This window comes from Astyanax mexicanus, chromosome 1 (genome assembly GCF_023375975.1).
Source record: "Astyanax mexicanus isolate ESR-SI-001 chromosome 1, AstMex3_surface, whole genome shotgun sequence".
In the NCBI taxonomy this organism is placed as follows: domain Eukaryota; kingdom Metazoa; phylum Chordata; class Actinopteri; order Characiformes; family Acestrorhamphidae; genus Astyanax; species Astyanax mexicanus.
Window position 1 is genome coordinate 95387338 of NC_064408.1, and position 13603 is coordinate 95400940.

The window sequence follows — 13603 nt, forward strand, 5'->3', positions numbered from 1 at the left end:
CAGTGTATGTTTAAACATTCAAAAACTTTATCTCCTCTTAAATATTGTATCTATTTAAATTAATATTGGTTTAATCAACATTTACTGTGATACATACTGTGATACACAAGTTTAAAACTTAAAATAAACATGGTTTATTTATGATAATTCACCTGTTTAAAAAAAAACACACTGAATAGACAACAAACATCAACAGTGTGTGGGACACTTGCATTACACTTATTAAGCCCAGCAGAAAAGGTAAATAAAATAAATAGGATTTAAAAACTTTGAAAAGGAATGAGACATGAATGTGATATGAAGAAATTCATATATGAAAACACAAAATTTATGAATGATATGAAGAATACTTGAGAAATAAAAAACTTTATAAATGGAATAACTCTGGTTTTTAATCACAGTTTTCATGCATCTTTGCATGTTCTCTGCCACCAGTCTTACACACTGCTTTTGGATAACTTTGTCACTCCTGGTGCAAAACTTCAAGCAGTTCAGTTTGGTTTGATGGCTTGTGATCATCCATCTTCCTCTTGATTATATTCCAGAGGTTTTTAATTGGGTAAAATGAAGAAAAACATTTTTCAGTGTTAAAGCTTCAGGTTTAAGTGGTTATACAATTCATTAAAAATCAATATATAAAACATTTAGGTCACAGTAACAATAATAACCTTGGTTTAAATCTGTGTGCACTGTGTGTATTTGAGAAAATGAATGTTACAGTGCAGCCCTACAGGTTACTCCTTTAGTTTTACTTATCTGATCATTCACACACTTGTCATGTTTGTGTCTTTGTACAGGATGGTGCTAACAGGCCTGTCCCAACTGCGCTGCCCACTTCTGAAGCTCCGCCCCTTTCATCTTTAACTGTCCGCAACTGTCCAGCTGGCAGTCTGGACGTTCCACAGCTTTCCTCGCCAGCTCCGGATCAGAGATTTCTCAACTGATCAGTTTATAAGTACAGTACAAGTCTACCTTTTCTGAAGAAGCTCTGACTGACCTAAACACCCTTTCAGCTCTGCAGTGGCTTTACTGCACTCAAGGTTAGTGTATAGTAGGAGTCACTGGGAGCCACCTGACAACTGCTTGTAGTGCATGATGCCCTTGTATAACTGAATGATTACAAAAAACAACTTCTTACTATCTTATAGCACCTTTTCAATATCCCCCTAACCCCCACTATCTATTTAACTGCATGAAGCATCACTGTTTAAACCTCAAAACCCACAAAACTGGTTGTATCTAATCCTATGAAAAATCACCTTTCACTACAGATGTATAGTAGTGATTCAAAACAGAACAAAAAGGAATAGAAACGGTTCCTATCGCACTGCTCCTGTGCGATGCTCGGAATACAATTGAGAGGAGAGAAATAGCCCGGTTAAAAATAGCCAGGCCTGCTGCAGAGTGTAAATGCTGTAACTCACATTCTGCTGGAAACTCTTGCCCTTGCTCTCCTGAAAATGTTGAGGGAACTTGGGCACTTTCCAAAAGGACAGTAACCTGTAAGACCCAACCAGAACAGCGCTGTACCATTAAAAATAACCTGAGTATAAGAGTTCTTATGTGTAGAGTTCTAACCTTGACACGCCCCCTTCATTAATGTCCTGCATTTACCAATTATACATTTATGCTTTATATATATATGTTTGTACGTATTATACAGCATGCACAAGTATGTGTTCAAATGTGTCATTATATAATGATGCAATCCGTGTTTTATCTTTAATGAAATGCATCTTCAAAATACCACAAATAAAAAAAAAACACGTATTCTGCATTTTAAATGTTTCACCTTCAAATACACTTTTTTTATTTAGTGGTTATGCATGATTTAGCTTATTGCTTTTTTCAATCGTCACAACAGTTCAGCTGTTGTCCTGCACTATGGCCCCCAGCGTGCAAAAACAGTTATTTATTTCTCTTCACTGTTTCCCAGCTCATCCACAGAGGGCACACAGAGCTAGTGTATTGTTCTAGCCATTATTTGACTCTCTTTTCTCTTTAAAGTACACTTGTTGGATTCTGTGCTTATGATATTTTGTGTTTAATGTTAACGTAGCTAATCCTGTATATCCTTTAATGGCTTTTATTTAACCCTCACAAACATTTTTTGTCCTGTACTACAGCTATAGATCCCTCCATGCACATCCTGAGGTGCACACAGAGCTCATTTTACTTTCTTTTTTCCCTTAAAGTACACATTTTACATTTTTATGCTTTTAAACATGAAAAATAGCTACCGGTTATTTTCCATCCTCTTTTTTCTTACAATGAAACAGTCTTTCTTTAAGAATAACATGTAAAAAAAATCTCTGTTCTGTTCTGATGGCTGTTCTCATTCAAAAATAAGACCACACTAAAATATTCCTTATAAATGATAACTGCTTGATTGGGTATAACTAAGCAGTAGTAGACCAATTAGACTGAAGTATGTAAATGTATTAGTTTCCTAATTGTGTAAATGGACAGAGCCAAACTGTTGAACGTGAAGTAAGCTAGTGTACATGTATGTAGATGTATTAGTAGTATTATTATTAATCTGTTGTAGGTAAAAAAAAGCTAATCTATTAAAATATAACAATTTCCTAATTAACATAAAAACTGTTATAGGCCAAATAAGCTAATGCATCTGATTTTTGTTTCCTTATTATCTTCAACATGAGTGGGTGGGGCTAAACTGCTGTGGGCCAAAAAAGCTAATGTATTTTTAAATGTATTAGCTTCCTTATTATCTTTAACATGCATGGGCAGAGCTAAACGGTTATAGACTGAATACTTTATAATAATATATAAAAAATGGATCTCATGTTGTAGAGATTTCCTTTCAACTAATTATAACACACTGCTTTCTTCTGGTGAGGCATGCTATTTATTAACTCATGGTTATTAATTTAGTAGTTTATGCTGCATTTAATAAATATTTTACTATTTCTTTTTATTTTTTACTATTTTTCATTGGTTTACTACTTTTTCTTTTTTATTGATTTATTTTATGAGCCTTCAATCATATATTTTACGTTAAAACTGTATTCTTGACTAAAATACATCTTTTGTTTTTCTTTTATTGTGTATTTTAATGTTTTACACTTGCAGGATGGGGGTCAAAGCAGCTCTACCCAAATATGAGCTCTACTGTTACTACGTCATACTGTCCATGGCCATGCTCTGGGCCGCCAGCTGGATTTTTGATGTGTCCGCTTGTAAGTGTGAATGGACACACACACACACACACACACACACTAACCTGAGCTGACATTAAACAGTTCAGCACCTCACAGCACCTGCCAATGATTCTTTTAGAGAGAAGCTATCTGATCTGGAGAGTATGAAGGTACTTCCATTATAAATGCTTAAGTAAGAATGTTAGCTTTACTAGCATATTAGCCTGTTTTATTTCTTAGCAAGCTCAAATTATATTAAATGAATTAAATCACACCTAATGTTACAGTTTAGCCCTAAACTTTGTGTTAATGAAACTATGCCTCAGTGTTAACCTAGGTAATCCTTTCGTAGCTTTCGTAGCTTTTTTAACCTCTGCAACATTTTAGCTTTTGTCCCCCCTGCATTCACACACAGTTATTTATTCTCTCTCTGTTGCCCCCCCCCCCCCCCCCCCATCCAGGAGGGCACACAGAGCTAGAGTATTGTCTATGGCAAAGGGCAGAGAGCAGTAAGGCAGGGCCAGCTGCTGAGAACTATGCAGACCACGCAGTACGGATCATGTGTCAGTATTAATACACTAGAGGGGGAAGAAAAATAGGATGGTGAAGCTGTTTGTCCAGAAGGTCCCAAGACACCCCAGGACAAAAAGCCATGATAGCCAGTAGGAAAGGAAATAGTGCTGGTGACCCCTAAACAAGGTCATGTTCAGGTCTTTGCAGAATAAAATTCCCAGAGAAGTAGTACAAGATTTTATGAGGGAGGTAGATGTTCTAGGTAATCTAGATATTGAAGAATACCATTAATCAGCATTTCACGCACATTAATATACAGTTAAATAGTGTTAGGCAATTAATTAAATGAAAATAAATAAAAACTACAACTATAAAAGCTCTAATCTATGGAATCTTGCCCATGTTGGTCATTTATTTATTTATTTTTAATCTGTTAGTACTTAGTGTTTTGACTACAGTTGTTTATATTTAGAATACTAACCCCTTAAAACATACTACTGCCTATGTAGTCACATGACTTCACCCCACCCAGCCGGTGACATGGAAGCAGGGAAAACTCAGAGAACCCAAACAATGAGCTCAAACACTAAGAAGAACTCGAACACTGAAACAGCTTAACAGCTTATGTAGTTGTTCATTATTCATAATCAAGGTAAAATGGTCAATTAATCGTGATATAGATTTGAGGTCATATCACCCAACAGTAAACCTGCATAATCATTTGTAAAAGCATATTCCAACAATTGTTTGTTGTTATTAAACACTTTTGTATGTTTGCTCTACAATAGATGCTTGCTCTAAAGGTTTAATTGGGACTATATAAGCTTTCTGCAGATAAAAAACTGAAATCATTTGTAATCATCATTCCAATTAATCTAATTTTGGTTAAATTTACTCTACAGTAACAGCTTTCTGTTATATAAGCTTACTGTTATTTATACTTTCTATTTTTTAATTCCACTCAAATTTGAGATTTCACAACACTAATTTGTTGATCAAATTGAAAATATAATGTACAATGTTGTTATACGATTAGAAACTGTAAAATGTCAAAAAGTGATGCATAACACAACTTTTTGGCTGTGTCACATTCCAAAAATCTCTGTACAGGAGAACGAGTACTTTTGGAGCATGTCTACTAGTCCATTTGTCATGAAATTGAAATTGTGAAACAATGTAAAAAAACAAACAAAAAAAAAACAAAAAAACAAAGGTCAGATTCAAAAGATTTCTGTTCTCACATAGGTTCTGCAAAACTTTCCTACGATAACACTTTTACAGTGTCCTGTACCCCCCATAGAAACTGTATAATATACATACAACTGAATGTCCAAAACTACTGATAGATTCTTAAAATAATCCTGTAAAATCTCCAGAATCATTTTTATATAGTGCCCTTCCTTAGGCTATAAATATATTAGATTAAAATACGGCATGTTATCTAAATTATTGTCTTTCAGTTGATGTATTTGTGAAAATCACTGTACTCATATATTGTTAAAGTGTTGAGCATTTTCAGAATTGTTTCAGTATTGTGCTGTTTACATGTTTTTTTTTTTCCAAAATCTATTTTTATGTTCCCTGATCAGCAAATGTAAACCGCAAGACCTTCAAGTCCAGCATCCAGCCAGGATGGTACTATTTTGGCAGAAAAATGGTGAGATCCAGTCGCTTTCTTTTCCAAATTTGCTAACTCTGCTGCACAGTAAATACCTGTAAATAACATCACAACTAACATGGCTTGAAATTTGTCACCTCTTCCTGCAGGACACGGCTGATCCGGAGTGGATGATGTGGTTCTGCAGGTTCCGTGAGCACATTGTGTTCGCTCTGTCTGGCCATGTCATATTCGCCAAAATCTGCTCCATGCTGGCTCCACAGGTGTGTCTGAGGAGATAACACATAGATTTGTAGCTTTCCAGAATATCTATGATGAATTTGGAAGCTTATCTCTCTGTCTATAAACCCTCCACTAGTGTACAGTACACAGTCCTACTCAATGGATTTGATCAGCTAGCGAATAAAACACATAGTAAAGTATTTTTTGTTTTATCTGAACCCACAGCTAAAGGTAATATGTGCCCCCATCACTCCTCACAGTGCTAACTGTGCGTATCTGATAATGAATTGTCAGTCAGTGTCTCCTTCAAGCGTGTTCAACTGTCCAAATGAGATGCAATGGTGCTTCTTGGCACATGGTAGCCTGCACCTTCACCCTTCAGTCATAGAACTGAGTGAGCGAGTGAGTTTTTAATAGTGGGTGTTGTAAATGAAGCGTTTTAAACAGTATATACTCCAATATGACATTAATAATTATTTCAGATACATGTATATTTTATTACTGTATTTTGAGCCATACTAAAAAAGAAACAAATGAAATCAGAGTGTAGTGAATTTGAAATTTCATTATATGTTAAAGCATTTCCTCCAGAACTGTAATCAAACTGAAATAATGCATTGGCTTTGGTTTAATGGTTAAATTGTCTCTTGAATGGCTAGATGTGCCATAGTTCTGGAACATTTACCAGATGCTCAAATGTGTAATACCTTATATAGAGTGCAGATTACGAAAACCATTATTAGGACTTAAAACGTATATTAGGAAGTAAAGTATGGCACATAACTCATCCTCACTGTTCTCTGACAGTACCGTTCTCTGGTCTACATGGTGTATGGACTACTGGCTGTGCTGTCCACCATGGGCTGGACGTACGTCACCCTCATCCTCTCCCACTGTGTGCTGCTCTACAGCATCTCTCTGGTCAAACTGCGCTGGCTCTGCTTTGCTGCTGGACTCACCACTCTAGCAACGTTTAAAATGGAGCCATTCGTTTCCTGGCAGGTAAAAAAAAAAACAGACATAATACACCTTCTGTAAGTACAATATGATATGCATTATTGACCAGCATTATTTGATTCTGATTTGATTAGATCTATTATGCATGAGTATTTTTTTTGTCTACATGAGTTAGACATTTCACATCATTCAAATCTGTCAAAATCAGATCACTTTAATACTGAATCTAATTGAAAGTTCAGAAAGTTTTATATTCGTCTGTAAATCTTCCATATTTAGGGCCCTATCATTTTCGCAATGCCAGTTAGTGGTTAGCATCGCTGATTAGTGGTTAGCATTGCTAATTAGCAGTTAGCATTGCTAGTTAGTGGTTGGCATCGACAGTTAGCAGTTAGCATCGCCGGCTAGCATCGCCAGCTAGCCGTTAGTATTGCCAATGAGCGGTTAGCAACGAAGGTTCGCAGTTAGCATTGCCAGTTAGCCATTAGTATTGCCGGTTAGCATCGAAGGTTAGTGGTTAACAGTCGACAGTTAGCCGTTAGTATCGCCAGTTAACTGATAGGCTAACCCACCTAACTATTTGGCCTTTAATTAAAAGCCCCAGGACAAATTATATAAATAAAAATATATCAAAGAATTATCTTTTTTATATAAATTCATCTGTTACTGACTGATGTTATTAATTAATCACAGTGCATGTGAAAATTTCATTGCACCCTACATTTTATAGTTTTATATATATAGTTTCATTAAACCCACTTTGAATTGCTTAATTTCTAAAAACAAAAATAAAAAAATAATCATTCTCACTTTTTAAAGACATTGTATCTCTGATATAAGTGAAGACAAAATCCTTAATATTTGCACATTATTGATCTGGTAACAAATGCTGAATTAACCTGTTTGTAAGTCAGAATGACAGCAGACCTGCAACAATTAAGAACCCTTAGAGTCCTGGGTCCTAAAACAAAAACAACACAGGAAAGATCAGCTCAGAACAGATGAAATTATTAAAGTGTTGGTATTTTTACAGTGATGATTCTGATTGATCAGATCTAATTTAATTGTCCTGTAGGCTGGGTTTGTCACTGGAAACTTTGAGCTCCGTCACATACTCTTCTACGGGGGCTGTGGCTTCACCATAATGCGCTGCATGAGCTTTGCTCTGGAGAACTGTGAGAAGAAAGAGGGCAACTACAGCATCCTGGAGCTGCTGAAATACAACTTCTACCTCCCGTTCTTCTATTTCGGACCCATCATGACGTTTGATAAATTCTACATACAGGTACACACTGCATGATTCTGGGAGTACTTTACAGGGTGGTGGTGTCCTCATCTGTTTTAATTAAGTCACAGCTGCTGTCTGGTCCTCTGCAGGCCAATAACCCTGACCTGAGCAGAAAAGAGAGGGAGATGTGGAACATTTCCATGCAGGCCGTGTTGCACCTGGGCGTAATAATCATGGTGGCCATCATCTTTCACTTCATGTACATTCTGACTATACCCAGTGACCCGAAGCTGCTGAAACACCTCTCAGACTGGGCTGTTGGTGTGTCTGTGTGTGTTTGTGTTTCTGTGTGCATGGTGTGTGACAATTATGCACCAAAAGTGATTTTAATTAAATTAAACTTTATATGTATGTGTGAATGTAATGATATATTGTATGTAAGTGATTACAGTATTCCAGTGAAAGGATTAATTTAATGAGGAATTTGTACAATAAAAAGGAGGCTCTAGTACCCTGCTGGGTCATCTCTATCCTGAATGTAAGATGAGATATGGCTTGCTATGGAGAAATACAGGTTCTGTATGTGTTGCAGCTGGGTCTGTAGATCCTGTGCACTCATAGGTTGCTGAAGCTGGCTTCTCAGCTGGTCACAGTTGCTCAATTGGTGATATATCTGGCAACCAGACAGGCCAAAGAACTCTTGCAATCTGGCAGTGACATTTCATGGAAACCTTTGCTGCGTGTGGCTGAGCATTATCCTGCTGAAAAATGATACTACAAGGGGAGAACGACTGCTACATAAGATTGCTGACCAGGTCATCTCCTCAGCAGTTGGGGCAATGTGTCAAAAGCTCAAAAACAAAAGTGATTATGGCTGAATGAAATTTGTCAACTGGACAAAATTACTTTGTATGTATTGTACAGACCTATCTCGCAGTCAGCAATCTCTCACCAAGAGGTGCACTACCCAAAAGTAGTTTCTGAGAGACTTTTTAATAGGTCAGCACACTCTAAAAAACAGAGGTACGATATGAGTACTTTTTTGTACTCGAAGGTACACTCTTTATAATTGTACCTTCAAAGGTACAATATTGGTCTTTACGGGGTCAGATTTGTTCCCTCTGAAGTACAAAGTTATTTCTAACAGCAATAAGTACAAATTTGTACCATTTAACCAGCCAAAGGGTACATTCAGTATTTTGCATCACTGTACTAATGAACAATATATATTTAAATTGCACATTTTTTATTTGAAAGCCAGACAATTTTGTATCATCAAGTTTTTGAGCCATATTTAGTTGATGATAATGTTTATAATCTTTATGATCTTTACTGCCACAAAAACCATGGGTACAAAAAAGGACTTTTACTGAAAGGTACTTTTTTGTGCCTCAATATAAGGTACAGCCCCAGCGACAAGCTTTGTACTCTTTTAAGTACAAATCTGTACTTATATTTCTTAGAGTGCAGGGGAGAATCCCTTTAATTTCCTTTGTAGCAAGACCTAATAAGAACATACCTGTAATCATTTACATATCTGCCCGAGACATAACTGCATGCCAAATTTTGCGTTATTTTCTTGCCAATTAATGTAACATAAATACAGGACATATTATTGCCTATGAGTGTATAATACCTACAGGATATATATTGTAGATACACATGTGCCAATGTGTTCTAATATGTTTAACATGAATTATTATTCATTTATTATTCTTCTGACCTAATCTGTACCTACTATATATTATTCAGTATCTGCTGTGAAATTGGTGTCTATGTTCTGTAGTTATGAGACTGAGATTGTCTGAGGTTCTGTTACTGGGTCCACACTGCACTGTTTAAAGGCTTAATACTATCTATCTAAATGGCTTTGATTTATATGTTAGGTGGTTTGGCCTATTTGAACCTGGTCTATGATTGGGTGAAAGCAGCGGTGATGTTCGGGGTGATAAACACCATTTCTCAACTGGACCACCTGGACCCCCCCAAACCTCCAAAATGCATCACAATGCTCTATGTCTTCTCTGAGACGTGAGTGCACACATGGTGCTTGTTTGATTTAATGCATTAATTTAACATGTGATGAGAAAACTAATAGAATAAAAGATGACATTGTGCTCTTCATTAAAGGCATTTTGACAGAGGAATAAACGACTGGCTCTGCAAGTAAGTTTCAGAAAGTGATTTTCCCTTTTTTTATTTTTTTACTATAACTAATGTATTGATAACAATATTGTTTATATTGCTATTTCTGTGAAATGTGCTGACTGCAAAGGTGAGTGGTTTCTATCATCTCATAAACATCACTTGCGTTGAGTCTCCAAATTAGTAGAGTTAAACAGATTTCTGATAGATTTGTTATTTCCTGTGAATTGATTAATAATATACCGTATTTTTTGCACTATAAGGTGCACTTAAAATCCTTTAATTCTACCAAAATCCTCAATGCCCCTTATAATTCGTTGCACCTTATGTATGAATTTTACCAGTCAGGTTGTAAGGAGCATTAAAACCCTCGCTGAAGTACAGCATTATACAGGAGTTTTTAGTTTAGTTGTCCAGCGGCATTAGCATAAGCCGCTAACCGCGTTAAGTGCTAGCACTTTTGGTGTTCTGGGGTGAGTATTATCGGCCCGTAGCCTGCTGCTAACCCTTAGCTAGCATTGCTGGAGCAGCATTAGCATTATCCGATAATCAGGCTTAGCGCTAGCTCTTTGGCCGTTTGGAGGTGAGTATTATATTTATAGACCAGAAAATAGACATTTATTGAATGTGCGCCTTATAGTGCGAAAAATATGGCACCTTTACTTTTTACTCCATTGTATTCATAAGGTGTGTAGTTCCACATTGGTTTAATGGCTTAGTTAAATTTACATTCTAATTCATTTTATAAGTTTTAATGTCTGTTTAAGTGTTACTCACACTCAGATTGGAGCTTTTATTTTAGACCAATAGGACCTAAAGAGACACAAATAACACATTAAAACTTTAGTTTTTTAACGCGGAAAGCTTTCTATCCAATGCTGAATGAAAAAAACTAAAAACTGCTACTACGTCTACCTTCTAACCGTAACTGTATTACAATGCAAAACAATGTTTGCAGGTATGTGTACAACTACCTCGGTGGAAAACACGACAATGTTCTGGATGAGCTGATAGCCTCACTCTGCACTTTTGGAGTCACAGCCTTGTGGCTTGGGCCAGGATGGGTGGTTTTCATCTGGGCTTTCCTCAACTGCTTTGGGCTGAACTTTGAGCTGTGGATGACCAAGTTCTTTAAGACGGAGCCATTTGTTTCAATCGAGGTGAGCGAGAACATGAGCTACAGTAAAAACAAACAAACGAAAGAACAAGACAGCTGCTTAAGCTGGTTGTCCTGTACACACAAGTGGTGTCCAAAATACCCATTAATAACTAGACAGGAAACTATTTTGAATTTCCTTCATATTGTAGAGTGCTCTGAAAACATATCCAGTGCATATTTACACTACATCACACAATACATTATTAATCCTCAAATACCCATAATAAGTTATTCCATGGAAGGTCTGATTGTTTCTAAAATATTTTTTAAAATAATAATGTATTATACTTTGTTGTAAAAAAATACATAGATAAACTTGAAGTATTTTTACTGTTTTGGACATATGATGTTTAAACAGTTTTTAAAACAGCTAGGGACTCCCTCTAGCGGTTAGGTATAATTAGTGCATCTGAAACTGCATCTGAACTGCTGTATTTTAAATTACGTAAAGTTACTGACATTATTTCCTTCTGTCCTTAGCTGGCAATGTCTGAATCCATGTCCCGCAGAATTAGAGCGGTTTTTAACACATTCAACTTCTGGAGTATTGTCCTCTACAACATCCTGGCACTCAACAGCCTCGACTTCGCTAAGCTTGTTGCCAAAAGACTGCTGCTGAAAGGTAAACCAGAATGTAGAATGCATATTTCTTCTGTTAAGTCATTCCAGTGAATAATTTCCAGTGCTGTATTGTAGATATTTAGCTTTGCTTAAATCAAACCCTTCTCCATTCATCCAGGTTTCCCTCTGTCCACCATCACAGCGATGATTGTGACTTACTGCTTGGTGCAGATCATTAAAGAAAGAGAGAGGAAGCAGGCTCTGATCAATGACCCGGATCCAATCCCCCCACCTGCCCCTGTTGCCCCACCTACCCCTGCCACTGCTCCAGCCACTGCCGCCCAAATGGATGCCACAGCTGCCCAGCCTGTTGACCCCAGCAAGGAAAAGGCAGAATAGAGAGATTTTCTGATATTAAGTTTAGTAATATAGCAGAAGAACAGTCTTGATTTAACAGAAACATCTCGTTCATACCTGGTCACTTCATTTGACTAGTATTTGGATTGTATCATCATGAGATTTTAACCACAGGCATTTCCTCTCGGTAGTCAAATGTCTCTAAATCAGACTGAAATCTGGAATATGCAGATTTGCTTGTAGTGCAGTAATTACTGCTGGTGTTTGGGTTGAAGAATGAGTATTGAAGAAACGTATTCTTCAACACTGCCTCCCAGACAACCTTGTGAAGTGGTTTAAGGGATTGGATGTGTAGTGTTACCTGTTTTACACTTGCATTTTTATGTGGTGCAGTCTTATCCAGATATAATCCTGATGCTAAAGACACATGAAGTGATCAGGTGTAAACAAGGTCTAATATGTCTACAGAAAGGTAACATATTTGTACTCAATAGAGAACAAATTTTCAGTACTGTATCAGATAAACATGATAGCTCAGACAGCTCAGTGCTGTTATATTACACATGATCAGAAACAATACTTATACTCTGTAAATATCATCTTATTGTGCTTTAAATCAATAGAGGAACTTTTAAAAGGGAATTTAAAAAATCAGCCAAAGTAAATTAACTTTATCAACATTACATGAAAAAATAAAAACATGTAACAAACCTAAATGCAATTCAGTGTAATAGTGGTAAATCTGAGAATACACAGAAAATGTATACACATACAGTACCAGTCAAAAGTTTGGACACACCTAATCACGTTATTATTTTTTGCATGGTAGATTAATACTGAAGTCATCCAAACTATGAAGAGAAACCTTAGCCTTATTTAGTAAACAAAAAATATTAAATTCACCAGAATCTGTTTTATATTTTAGATTCTTCAAAGCAGCACCTCTTGCTTAGATGGCAGCTTTACACATCTTGGCTGTATTTTCTCAGTCAGCTTTATGAGGTAGAGTCAGCCGGGATAGCTTTCAGTTAACAGCTGTGCTGAACTTGTCAAGGGGTAATTACTTGAATTTTTTGTCTCTTAATGTGTTTGAGAGCATCAGTTGTAAAGTTGTGAGTAAAGTATCATCAAGTGCAGTTGCAAAGCCTATCAAAAACGCTATGAAGAAACTGGCTCTCATCAGGACTTCCCTAGAAGAACAAGAGTTACCAGCCTTAGAAACCACAAGTTAACAACACCCTAAATAAGAGCCACCTTAATGCTTAATGAGTTGTTAGATTTGTTTAACACTTTTAAGTTTAAGTTTAGTTCCTTATGTGTTCCTTCATAGTCTGAACTACTTCAGTAATAATTTACCTTGTAGGATCTTTTTTTTAAATCATTAAATGTAAAGCTGTGCTAAACGTTTGACTGGTCATGTATGTACATGACAAATGCATAATTGTGTAATGCTGAGACCTATAACAGATCTCAGGCATCATACAGTGTATTTTGTTTAAAGTTTTAGAGTTTTCGTTGAGGTTCGTCACTAACCAATTACATGGTGAACAATCCTGACACCCTCTGAATGATATTTCATATTTACATCTCTTGTGCAGTATACGTCTGCAATAAAAAAGGCTACTTGAATTATAATTGACTGTATGACTCAGTATTGTGTGTCAGTGTTTTTATTACTGGCT

At 36.4% G+C, this 13603-nt stretch overlaps 1 protein-coding gene across 1 annotated transcript; it reads left to right on the forward strand.

Moving 5' to 3' along the window:
- Positions 1–882: 882 nt before the first annotated feature.
- hhatlb (hedgehog acyltransferase like, b) lies at positions 883–13556 on the forward strand. Its single transcript, XM_007249049.4, has 12 exons — positions 883–1040; positions 3094–3200; positions 5264–5331; positions 5442–5555; positions 6322–6516; positions 7547–7756; positions 7849–8020; positions 9586–9730; positions 9830–9865; positions 10803–11004; positions 11484–11625; positions 11743–13556. Exons 2-12 carry the CDS (start codon positions 3095–3097, stop codon positions 11961–11963), a joined length of 1611 nt encoding a protein of 536 aa, XP_007249111.1. The 5' UTR covers positions 883–1040; position 3094; the 3' UTR covers positions 11964–13556.
- The last annotated feature ends 47 nt before the right edge of the window (positions 13557–13603 follow it).